Here is a 12,088-nt window from a genome sequence, read left to right on the forward strand (position 1 = left end):
TATATGATTATGCCATTTAATACTAGTTATGCAAATTTTCCAACATATTCAAGTCAACATCTGACATTTTCTAAATATTGGGCACCCGTTCTGTACATTTCTAACATGCTGTTAAGAAGACTCTCTGGAAGCCTGGTGACTAAAAATTCTGTTTTCTCTGATTTAAGGCTCAGATTGAAGCTTACTAACTTGGCAAGTTTTCTTTGTACAAGTGAAGCAGCGATATTAAACACAAAGTGACGAAAAATAATCATATTTGATGAGAATATGTCAAACAGACTCATTTTTTTGTTTATCTGGGTGGATGTTGTGTGTGATATGTTAAAATAAAATGGTAGCATGTCCCAGAATCTTATTTTGCTACTTTCACCTTTGTCTTAGGATACTCTTTGCCTTATTGCATACTTGTATGTCTGTTTATACCATCGTAGTGCACTAATATTTGCATTTACATTATTTCCTCAGAAACATGCCCTAAAAAAGGGGTTTTGGGCCCCCTGCGATCAAACGGCTCTGAGCTGTGGCTGCTTGTTATCACCTTTTGATGCCCCATGCTTTAGGCTAACAAGAAATAATGAAAAGGTAGTTTAAAACATGCGAGCTGGACCTGACTCCTGGCCTATAATGTACATTTAGTGATTTGTCAAACAAATGTGGATCTAAAGAGCACATTTTTAGTTTTATGCAGGTTAAGGTCCACACTGCAGCATGCGTGGACCATAGAAAGCAGTCTTTGCACCTTTGTTAGGTCTGGGATGTCACTTCCCATCAGCTTTTCATCATAGTACGCCTTTCATCACAGATTTTAATGGCTTTCCATTCACAGTCCCGTCTTCCCCCCGGAGATCCCTCGATATCGCGAGATTTGTGTGACGTAACTTTTAGCGCGGAGTTTGTTGTTGGCGGAAAAGCTCCGAAGTCAGAACAACAAACTGTTTCACACAGCCGCAGACTGAGTTATAGTGATATATTTAAGTGTTAACCGGTGAAACATTAGCTCATGACTGTACGGTGGTTTCAGGAAATGTTCATTTAAAGAATTATTGCACTTAACGATCAACTAAAGCGGTAAGTTTCTTCTTGTTTTATCAGATAAAACTGTGGTTGTTAGCTAGCTTGACAGACGAGCTATGCGAGCTAACAGTAGCATGCTAGTTGTTGTAATGAGGAAGACAGCAGCGCTTAGACTGAAATAAGCTGTACACATTTCCTATCCATCTGTCGCTCTGTTATGTGAATACAGCTCTTCGTACACTGTCCACCTTTACATTACTTACCAGTTGGAAACGTTTATAATAAAAATATTTCAGTTACCAGCATCTTAAGTTTCTTCCTTTCTCTCTCAGATGGAGTTGTCTCCTGTCTGCACTGACGGCATCAGCACAGATGGATGTAACGTTATTAAATCTGACAGAGGTCACCGGAGAAGCAAAGTCTCAAGTAAGTTCTTCATGACTTAAAAACACAATTTTTGAGAACAGATGCACTATTATATTAGCATGTTATGGTCTAGAGATAATATTAAATTGAAGAAGTAGTATTTGCAGGTCAATATTTTTGTGTATTTTGCTTTATAACCTTGTACAAATGTTAAAATAATGATAGAATAAAATTATCATTGTCTTAAGTGAAAGCCTGTAACATAGGCATGTCTGTAAAGCTGTCACTCTCGCACCTTTCAGGTGCACAACAATCTGTTGCACATATCTACTGATGTAAGTGATGAGAAAATATGGCATTGGATTCAAAAGGCATGTTTAGATTATTTGCATATATGAATAAAAATACAGTTAAAACATTGTGCAGGAGAGGTTAGAAGCCAAAAATGGCTCATGAAGAAGATATCTCCCTTATTAAATAACAACCGTCATACATAAAAAGAAAAAGATAAAAATGAAGATTGCATAATTGAATTAGAGTTCCCACAACAAAGTATTACAGTATTGTTAAAGATGTACAAGATACTTAAATTCACAACTAATTGAGATAAGTGTTGTGCATCTGTAACAGTATTTTTTCCTGTTTTCTTCCAGGGGATGTGGAAATAGATATTGACTTGCTCTACAAAGCCGTCCCTCAGCTGGCCAAGGTTTTCCGCATCATAGACAAAATCGGAGAAGGTACGTACTCCACCTGTGGAGTTTACAAGCATATACTATTTGCTTAAGAGAAACTCCTGTTTAAGATTGTTGATCTCATTTTATTTGTTGGAGAACAAGAGGTGACGTGTTTATGACAAGTGTATCTGTGCACCAGGGACGTTCAGTTCGGTGTATCTGGGTGAGGCTCAGATGCGGGATGGGAAAAGAGAGCTGTTTGCCCTGAAGCACCTCATCCCAACCAGCCATCCTACACGCATCGCTGCTGAGCTTCAATGTCTTACTGTTGCTGGGTGAGTGTTGTGTGTTCATAAAGGGATATACAGGATCCTTTACTATGCCCCCAGACTGCCAGACAACTTTTTGTAGAACTGACCAGATAATGCAAATTATTTTAGGTGGCATTTTAAAATACATTTATAGATTTTGTTTTATGCATTGTTTCTATAGGACCTTTAAATGACAACTAAATAATGACTGGTTAATTTCAATTTCAATTCAATTTTATTTATAAAGCCCAATATCACAAATCACAATTTGCCTCACAGGGCTTTACAGCATACGACATCCCTCTGTCCTTATGACCCTCGCAGCGGATAAGGAAAAACTCCCCCAAAAAAACCCTTTAACGGGGAAAAAAAACGGTAGAAACCTCAGGAAGAGCAACTGAGGAGGGATCCCTCTTCCAGGACAGACAGACGTGCAATAGATGTCGTACAGAACAGATCAGCATAACAAATTAACAGTAATCCACATGATACAATGAGACAGAGACAGAGAAAGAGAGAGAGAGAGAACGAGATGCAGGTAATGACAGTAGCTTACAACAACATTATTGAAAGTAATAATATTATAGTTATAGTTCTGGCTACTGCGGTACAATATGTTGAAAGTATGTATTAATATCTGGCAGTATACATGTGTGACAATAGTCATATGTGTATAATAACAGTAGAAGTATGACAAATGACTAATGATGGCAGCAGCAGCAGGAGGCATCTGGCAGGACCACGACAGCAGCACAACCACACACGTCACGCTGTCCAGGCACCGCTGCGATATGAGTTAATCTGAGAGACAGTGGAGCACAAAGGCTCCGGAGAAGAAGCCGAGTTAGTGACATCCAGAATGGCCGAGTTAGCAAGATGCAGTAATAGAATACGAGAGAGAGAAGGAGAGAATATTGGTAATATTAAAAATAATCATAAAGCTGTTCTATTGATCTGTTGATTCATGAGGGCTAGTATTGTTTTGACTTTGTGAGTCTGTGTATGTCATGATGCAAATACTTTGCATCAATGCTTTTCAAGATTGAGTTACTTGAGTCTCTCGAGGAATCGTTTCAGCTGTACAAGACATCGAAATAAGTTTTGATGTCTCACCACATCATCACCACATATCATTTTTTCTCCCTTTGCAGAGGCAGAGAAAGTGTGATGGGGGTGACTTATTGCTTCAGGAAGGAGGACCACGTGGTGATTGTCATGCCCTATATGGAGCATCAAGCTATTGTGGTATGTACATTGTCAAGCAGTATATGGTTACTGTGTTTCAGTGACATACTGATTTTTGCTGGGACACAATCAGTAATGTAATCCTCAAAAATAAATCATTCAGTAGGTACCTTGATGTAGTTCTTGTTTCTATGTTTGCAGAAATGTCTTTAAAACTTCTGATTTAATACAAATGTGTTTATCAGGACATTATTGGCTCACTGAGCTTTGAAGAGGTCCGTCTGTACATCTATCACCTGTTGAAGGCTCTGAGACACATCCACCAGTTTGGTATCATTCATAGAGACATCAAACCAAACAACTTCCTCTATAACAGGAGCAGCAAAATGTGAGTTGACATTTTATGAGTTAACATATCACTGCATAGTTTAGTTTTTTCCCAACTTTAGAAATGCTGAATCAGTGGGCACATAAATCTGTTAATTTCAAATGTTTAAAATGTGTGCGTGTGTAGGTATGCACTGGTGGACTTCGGCCTGGCTCAGGGGACAGCAGACACCCAGATTGAGCTGCTGAAGGTGGTGAGGCAGAGGACATCACAGAAAGGTGGCGGGTCCACAGGGAAACAAGACACCACACAGCGGAGTAAACCACAACCTAAACTCCCTCCCAAAACCACCACAGCCTCGACCTCACTACCTCCGAGAACCACAACCTTGCCACCTTCCTCCTCCTCTTCCTCCACCACCACCACATCCTCCTCGGCCACTCGAAAGGCGCTGGTTAAAAAAGCACGTTCTGTCACCACCACCACAACCGTCACCACCTCCACCTCTCGCACAAAGCACACAAAGGTGTCCACACTTTTACCTTCACTGGTGTTTTTGAGTCTTTTCTTTGTCCAGTAAAAGCAGAGTTGTTGATTAGTGCACAGTGGGTTTTTTGGGTGTCACTCTCCTGAGGTTAGGTTAAGAAATTCCTGTATGGATATGTTGAAGTATCTCTGGTCACCAGTAAATCTGTTTGTCTTTGTCTCTGTGCAAAAATGTGTTGGCTTTAGCTAAATTCCATGTTTGTTTTCTCTAGGATTTGACAGGACTCCGCAAAGTGCCACGGCCTGTGTTTGGAGAGAGGAACCTGAACAGCTGCACTGCAGCTCCATCCACCACCAAACAAACTGCCATTAAGACCGAGGTAAGCAAGGTGGGAATTTAAGTTTTGGAAGACTAAGAGGTTTCTCTCTTTATCATATCTCAGACCATTAAGGATAAGATAAGATAAGCTTTATTGTCTCTCCCAAAGGTGACAGAAATTCTCCTTTGGCAAGGCTCAAATTCACATTTAAAACACACATCACATTTAAAACACACAAGGGGACTGAAAAAACGGTATATGACTGTGCATGTGTGTATTTTTAATATTGTTGACAAATGAGTTAAGGTTATGACAAATTAAGGCCCCTGGGACACAGGCGTTCCCAGCTGACATTACTGTCTTTTGGATGCATGCTTGTCAGGAAGGGGGGTTAAGTAACGCTTCAAAATGAGACTAGGGGGTAGAAGAGGTTAAAGAGATGCTTTTAAAGGGTATTATGGGTGTTAATGTCTCAGTGCAGTCATTTATTTTTCTTCATAAAAACTTTGTATTCAGTTGGTAAAGCCAAGCAAAACAGAGGACCCAGCCAGCCGAAGGTACTCTTCAGCCAGCCGGGGCCCGCTTCCTGTCAGGACCCAGAACGCCAGTCAGAAACCTCAGAAGGCCGTGCAGCAGGGCCTCACCTGTAACTGCTACATGACCGACCGTGTCTGCAACATCTGCCTGTCCAGGTAACTGAAGAAAGAGGGGAAAATTGTCATTAAAGGCCAATTTTACACGCCACTTTTTTTCTAGGATGGCAAAGGCATAACCTGCCTGACTATTCCTCTTATTGGCTGGTGCTCATCACCTTTGTTGGTTCGTTTGGTTAGGTTTACAAGGAGTTTGGCAGGTCATGGCTTCACCATCTTACAAAACCCAAAACCAGTGAAGTTGGCACGTTGTGTAAACCGTAAATAAAAACAGAATACAATGATTTGCAAATCCTTTTCAACCTATATTCAATTGAATACACTGCAAAGACAAGTTACTTAATGTTCGAACAGGTAAACTTTGTAATTTTTTGCAAATATTAGCTCATTTGGAATTTGATGCCTGCAACATGTTTCAAAAAAGCTGGCACAAGTGGCAAAAAAGACTGAGAAAGTTGAGGAATGCTCATGAAACACTTATTTGGAACATCCCACAGGTGAACGGGCTAATTGGGAACAGGTGGGTGCCATGATTGGGTATAAAAGCAGCTTCCCTGAAATGCTCAGTCATTCACAAACAAGGATGGGGCGAGGGTCACCACTTAGTGAACAAATGCGTGAGCTGATTGTCGAACAGTTTAAGAACAACATTCCTCAACGAGCTATTGCAAGAAATTTAGGGATTTCATCATCTACGGTCCGTAATATCGTCAAAAGGTTCAGAGAATCTGGAGAAATCACTGCACGTAAGCGACAAGGCCGAAAACCAACACTGAATGCCCGTGACCTTCGATCCCTCAGGCGGTACTGCATCAAAAACCGACATCAGTGTGTAAAGGACATCACCACATGGGCTCAGGAACACTTCAGAAAACCACTGTCAGTAACTACAGTTCGTCGCTACATCTGCAAGTGCAAGTTAAAACTCTACAATGCAAAGCGAAAGCCATTTATCAACAGCACCCAGAAACGCCGCCGGCTTCGCTGGGCCCGAGCTCATCTAAGATGGACTGATGCAAAGTGGAAAAGTGTTCTGTGGTCTGACGAGTCCACATTTCAAATTGTTTTTGGAAACTGTGGACGTCGTGTCCTCCGGACCAAAGAGGAAAAGAACCATCCAGACTGTTATAGGCGCAAAGTTCAAAAGCCAGCATCTGTGATGGTATGGGGGTGTATTAGTGCCCAAGGCATGGGCAACTTACACACATGTGAAGGCACCATTAATGCTGAAAGGTACATACAGGTTTTGGAGCAACATATGTTGCCATCCAAGCAACGTCTTTTCATGGACGCCTGCTTATTTCAGCAAGACAATGCCAAGCCACATTCTGCACGTGTTACAACAGCATGGCTCCATAGTAAAAGAGTGCGGGTACTAGACTGGCCTGCCTGTAGTCCAGACCTGTCTCCCATTGAAAATGTGTGGCGCATTATGAAGCGTAAAATACGACAACGGAGACCCCAGACTGTTGAACAACTTAAGCTGTACATCAAGCAAGAATAGGAAAGAGTTCCACCTGAAAAGCTTCAAAAATTGGTCTCCTCAGTTCCCAAACATTTACTGAGTGTCGTTAAAAGGAAAGGCGATGTAACACAGTGGTAAAAAGGCCCCTGTGCCAACTTTTTTGCAATGTGTTGCTGCCTTTAAATTCTAAGTTAATGATTATTTGCAAAAAAAAAAAAAAGTTTCTCAGTTTGAACATTAAACATCTTGTCTTTGCAGTGTATTCAATTGAATATAAGTTGAAAAGGATTTGCAAATCATTGTATTCTGTTTTTATCTACGATTTACATAACGTGCCAACTTCACTGGTTTTGGGTTTTGTAGAAAGAAAACTCACAATTTTTCACACCATATGTAACATAATAAATCCTCCTTAATGAATGTGAACCTTAACCTTTTCTCAATGTTTTGTGTGTTGCACTTTTTAAACCGCTGTTTCATGTTGTTTTTAATAAAGGAAGCAGCAGGTGGCTCCCAGGGCTGGAACTCCAGGTTTCAGAGCACCAGAAGTCCTCACAAAGTGTCCCAACCAAGGAACAGGTTGGTTCCCCAAACAATGACTATTATAAATGATTGTCAGCCACACAGATATAATGACGGCTATGTAAACCTGACTGTTAATCTTAAACCTTGACTTTCTTACCTTCTCTAATTGTTACTAATGCAACAGTCTCCTGTCTTATCCTCCTGTACTGCAGCCATAGACGTGTGGTCAGCTGGTGTGATCCTGCTCTCACTGCTCAGTGGTCGTTACCCATTCTTCAAAGCCAGCGATGACCTGATCGCCCTCACTCAGATCATGACCATACGAGGCTCCAGAGAGACCATCCAGGCTGCCAAAGCATTTGGTGTGTATTAATATTTTAAACTGATCTTCCTGCTTCTGTGTAGATATAGTTGGTGTCTGGTCACAGTAAGGTGGCTTGGTGAGGGCGAAAACAGCCTACAAATGCCAGGAAAGTGCTTTTTAAATTCACACAAGAGACAATGTCACATTTAATTCCACATGTTTCGAGACAGTATAGTGGTGCTGACGTTACTAAATGCCATTAGCCTATACTTTGACAGTGGTTTCAAGGCTGTTTCTGGTTAAACTAAAAGGATCTTACTCTTTAAAAAAATGTCTGTCTCTGTGGGGATCCTTTTATTAGTCTTGTCAGGCACTAATAATAACTATCTGAGCCTGTCAGTGGCAAAAACTAGCACTAGCAGTGGATGTAAATTGACGGTGTGACCATGCCTTGAGTGTTTACTTTGCAAACTGGCTGCTGCTGTCGCTCAGTACTATACCAATTCAAAAAATGTTGTTCCCTTTAACTCTGGATTTTTAAATTTATTAAACGTGCAGAAGGCCACACCAAAACTCTTCAGCATGGTACCAAATGCTTTGTGTTGTCTCTCAGCGTAAAAGAATGTGACTTATTGTGGGTGTAACTATTGCGATTAATCCGCCAACACAGTTTATCACCGTAGACAATCACTGTAACAATGCAGGAGGACTTACATCAGCCTCACTGTGATGTATTGAAGACTCTGTGCAGATAATGAACCTGTTTATGGGCTGAACTTCATTCAGGCAAGGCTGTGGTGAGCAGCAGAGAGCTGCCTCGGCAGGACCTCAGGACACTCTGCGAGACTCTGAGAGGACGAAGGCCATCACCAGACGATGAAGTCACACCGCTTCCCGAGGCCAGCAAAGACTCCACTGCCATCAGTCATCACAAAATCCAAGATGATACACCCACACACCGTCCCGCTGAAGGAACATTCAAGCAACACGAACACGAAGCAGGTGAAACTGCTTCATCTCTACCAAACCACCAGGAACATTCAGGGAACACAGGAACCCCTCGCCTCATCAAACAGAGCTCAGAGACGAACTGTAAGGTGGAGGAAGATGAGCGGGGCTGGGACAGAGTTCCTGATGAGGCCTACAAGCTGCTGGACCGACTGCTGGACCTGAACCCTGCCACCAGGATCACAGCTGCTCAGGCCCTGCAGCACCCGCTGTTCAAAGACCTGTGAGACCGCATGCTGTCACGGGACCAGGAGTCTCACGTCAAAACAACTTAAGCTTATTCTCTGCAGGAATTATTGGGTACTTGTGATCAGTCTCACCAGTGAAGATGAAAGACAATTCCAGATGCACGTGTTTTGTAACGAGCTTAGTCCACTTAGCATTAATGCTGCATTTCATTTACCCTGGAAGTTGGAGCTGGGAATGACGTCACACCCAAGTTGACCGCATTCAAGTCAGGAAACCAAGATGTTGTACTAGTTGGTAATGTGTTACGCTGTATTTTGCGCATACAAACGCTGTAGCAACAAGTTTACAGACAGAAGTTGGACAGGACTGTGTGTGCGACTGTTTTAATGTGGCACAATAAGACAGAAGCGTTAATAAACATATTCAGCATTCACTACTGTTTATGCACAGAGTAGCCATCTTGGATTTTTAGGTTGGGTTTGGTGAGGCTCTGCTGGCTTTTGGAGTCAGAAATACAACTTCATGGAGAATTTGGAAACTTTTACTTCCAGTGCAACTGTAACGCACTGAAAGCTTCACTCTGTCCATGATTTCTGTGGTTTCCTCTTGGATGCCTGCTGCTTACGTTTTGGCACCTGGCCTTTTCCTTTTTATAAAGCTCCAACCTCACCTGTGTGCAGCACAGAGTCTGATAAGTCTGATGTTTTAAGCAAAGTGGAGAGAAGTTTACATCCCTGTTTGGTTAAATTACCTGAACACCACAACTGATACATCTCTGTGTGGGGAGAAAACATTTCCTCTCAATTTTCTCTCTCCCACTGACCCATTAAATGGTTCATAGATTTTAATATGACTATCAATTTATGACAGGTTTGACTTGCTGGTGCACACACCTGCAGTTCATGGCAGCTATGGTACAAAGTACTTTCAAAATGGGCATTTTAAAGGGCTCTGGATGTGCACTGTTAACTATAACGAAGAGACAGGAAGGGTATTGACTTGAGCCAGACTATTGGCTTTTGTGTCGATGGTTGGTCGGTTTTACAGCTGAAGGTACCCGATTTTCTCTGTGGAGACACGGAATCGGCAAGTTACAGCTGCACACTGTCTGGTTATATTGGTTTTTATTTTTACACTCTGCATTTTTACTTCAAAGGCCAAAAGAGAAGAATACAAAACGTAAGGGATCTTGTTACTGTGGGCTGTCTGCTATAGTGGTTCCGAACTGGTCCAGATTTCTCCGTAGTCATTAGTTCAAGGTCCACACAGTTTGATATTTAGTGTCATACTTTTATTTGGCCATGTGGTTGGCTGGTTCGCTGTTTCTATTAAGCAGCTGTCTGTTAGTCACTCACTCTACAGCAGGAAACAGCACTTTCAATAAAAGCTTGTGCCAAAAATTCACTGTGCTTCAAAATATAGTGTGTTTTTTACAAACTTGACATGTTTCAGAGTCACTTGTGGTCCATTCAGAATGGACCTGAGACCCACCAGTTGGGAACCACTGAGCCAGAAGTTCAAGTTTTTTTTATATAAAGGAGAAAAACCTTGTTTAACACTTCGTCATAGTCTGAACTGGGTCTTGTAGAGAGGGGATAGTCTGTATGCTTTACTTTTGTCACTGCTGCCAAATCAGCATATTACTGCCATATGAAACGACTATTTCTAAAGTATAAAAGGGCTTTTAATATAAAGCTGCCTATGAATTCCATCTGTATTTTATAAATTGTGTGTGAATATAGCTGTATGAGAATGTGTCTGTTGTAGATGTGTTAATTTATAACACTCTAAAGTGGATTTTCTAATAAAGGGAGAAAAGAAAGCAAATGGCTGCCATTTACAGTATATGACATCTGACATAATATGTGGAGTATATGAGGTGCCAACTTACTCAGACTGTGTCCTTGAGGCGGCCACAGGTTGGTTTCCAGCCCGTGGCCCTTTGTTGCATGTCCTCCCACCCCTTCATGCTATAACTGTTCTATCAAATAAAGGCAAAAAGCTCCAGAAAATTGACCTCCAGCATGCACTGGGGTGGTTTGCAGCTAGGTGTGAAACCGTCGTGATGAGAGTCAGCACCTCCAAATCTGAAGCCATAGTTCTCTGCCGGAAACCGGTGGATTGTCCCCTCCAGGTTGGGAGAGAGTTACTGCCTCAAGCGAGGGAGTATCTCGGGGTCTTGTTCACAAGTGAGGGTAGAATGGAGCATGAGATGGCTCAGCGGTTTGGTGCGGCCCCTGCAGTGATGCGGACGCTGCGCCGGACTGTCGTGGTGAAGAGGGAGCTGAGCTGGAAGGCGAAGCTTTTGATATGCTGGTACATCTACGTCCCAGCCCTCACCTGTGGTCATGAGCTCTGGGTAATGACTGAAAGAAAGATTGCGGATACAAGCGGGGCTCAGCCTTAGAGACAGGGTGAGGAGCTCAGACATCCAGAGGGAGCTCGGAGTAGAGCCTCTGCTCCTTCATGTCGAAGAGAGTCAGTTGAGGTGGTTCAGGCATCTGATCAGGATGCCTCCCTTTAGAGGTGTTCCAGGCATGTCCTACTGGTAGGAGGCCCCGGGGCAGACCCAGAACACGCTGGAGGGATTACATATCTCATCTGGCCTGGGAACACCTTGGGGTCCCCCAGGAGGAGCTGGCCTGCTGTACCTGGGACCAAGCCTCGGATAAGCGGATAAAAATAGATGGATGGATGGAATAACATATGGAGCATATAGTGTACTGAAAATTAACATAACATCACTGTAATTACTCATAAAGTTGATGAGGCTCTCATTACCCTCTTCTACTAATAGCTTTGCACTTTAGGTGTGAATTTCATAAATTCAATTCCCATGTGTCCTTGAAAGGCCTTGAGAGTTTTTTTAAAATACACCAATAGTCATGGGTCATTCAAAGTGCTATAATTTTTTATATTTTGCCCATTAAAAGAAATGCTCTGTCTTGTATTTTTTTGCTGTGCTGTGTTAGAGAAGGCAAGAGAGAAACAACATGGTCTGCCATCACTGTAAAATGGCACAGTCAAGCTTCTGTCTTCTTAATTGTCTTTTTAAAGCTGGCTGGCTTGATCTGTGTCTCAAACTGTGCCCTGTTGGGTCCTTAAATTTGAGAGTACTGGGCTTGAAAAGTCCTTAAATTTGATGTTTAAGGAGTGGAAACAATTAATTTTGACATTTTCATCAAAATTACTCTGGAGGCATATTTCAGAGGCCATATCTGGAATAAACCAAACCACAACTTGCTCCCACTTAACCG

General features: G+C 42.1%; 1 protein-coding gene across 1 annotated transcript; it reads left to right on the forward strand.

The window, feature by feature from the left end:
* The first annotated feature begins 889 nt into the window (after positions 1-889).
* Positions 890-10,640, forward strand: cdc7 (cell division cycle 7 homolog (S. cerevisiae)). Its single transcript, XM_049599041.1, has 12 exons — positions 890-1,068; positions 1,347-1,440; positions 2,034-2,120; positions 2,257-2,392; positions 3,520-3,613; positions 3,799-3,941; positions 4,068-4,407; positions 4,640-4,747; positions 5,204-5,379; positions 7,302-7,384; positions 7,543-7,692; positions 8,421-10,640. Exons 2-12 carry the CDS (start codon positions 1,347-1,349, stop codon positions 8,867-8,869), a joined length of 1,860 nt encoding a protein of 619 aa, XP_049454998.1. The 5' UTR covers positions 890-1,068; the 3' UTR covers positions 8,870-10,640.
* Positions 10,641-12,088: the final 1,448 nt, after the last annotated feature.

The sequence above is a fragment of the Epinephelus fuscoguttatus genome, linkage group LG15, assembly GCF_011397635.1.
Source record: "Epinephelus fuscoguttatus linkage group LG15, E.fuscoguttatus.final_Chr_v1".
In the NCBI taxonomy this organism is placed as follows: domain Eukaryota; kingdom Metazoa; phylum Chordata; class Actinopteri; order Perciformes; family Serranidae; genus Epinephelus; species Epinephelus fuscoguttatus.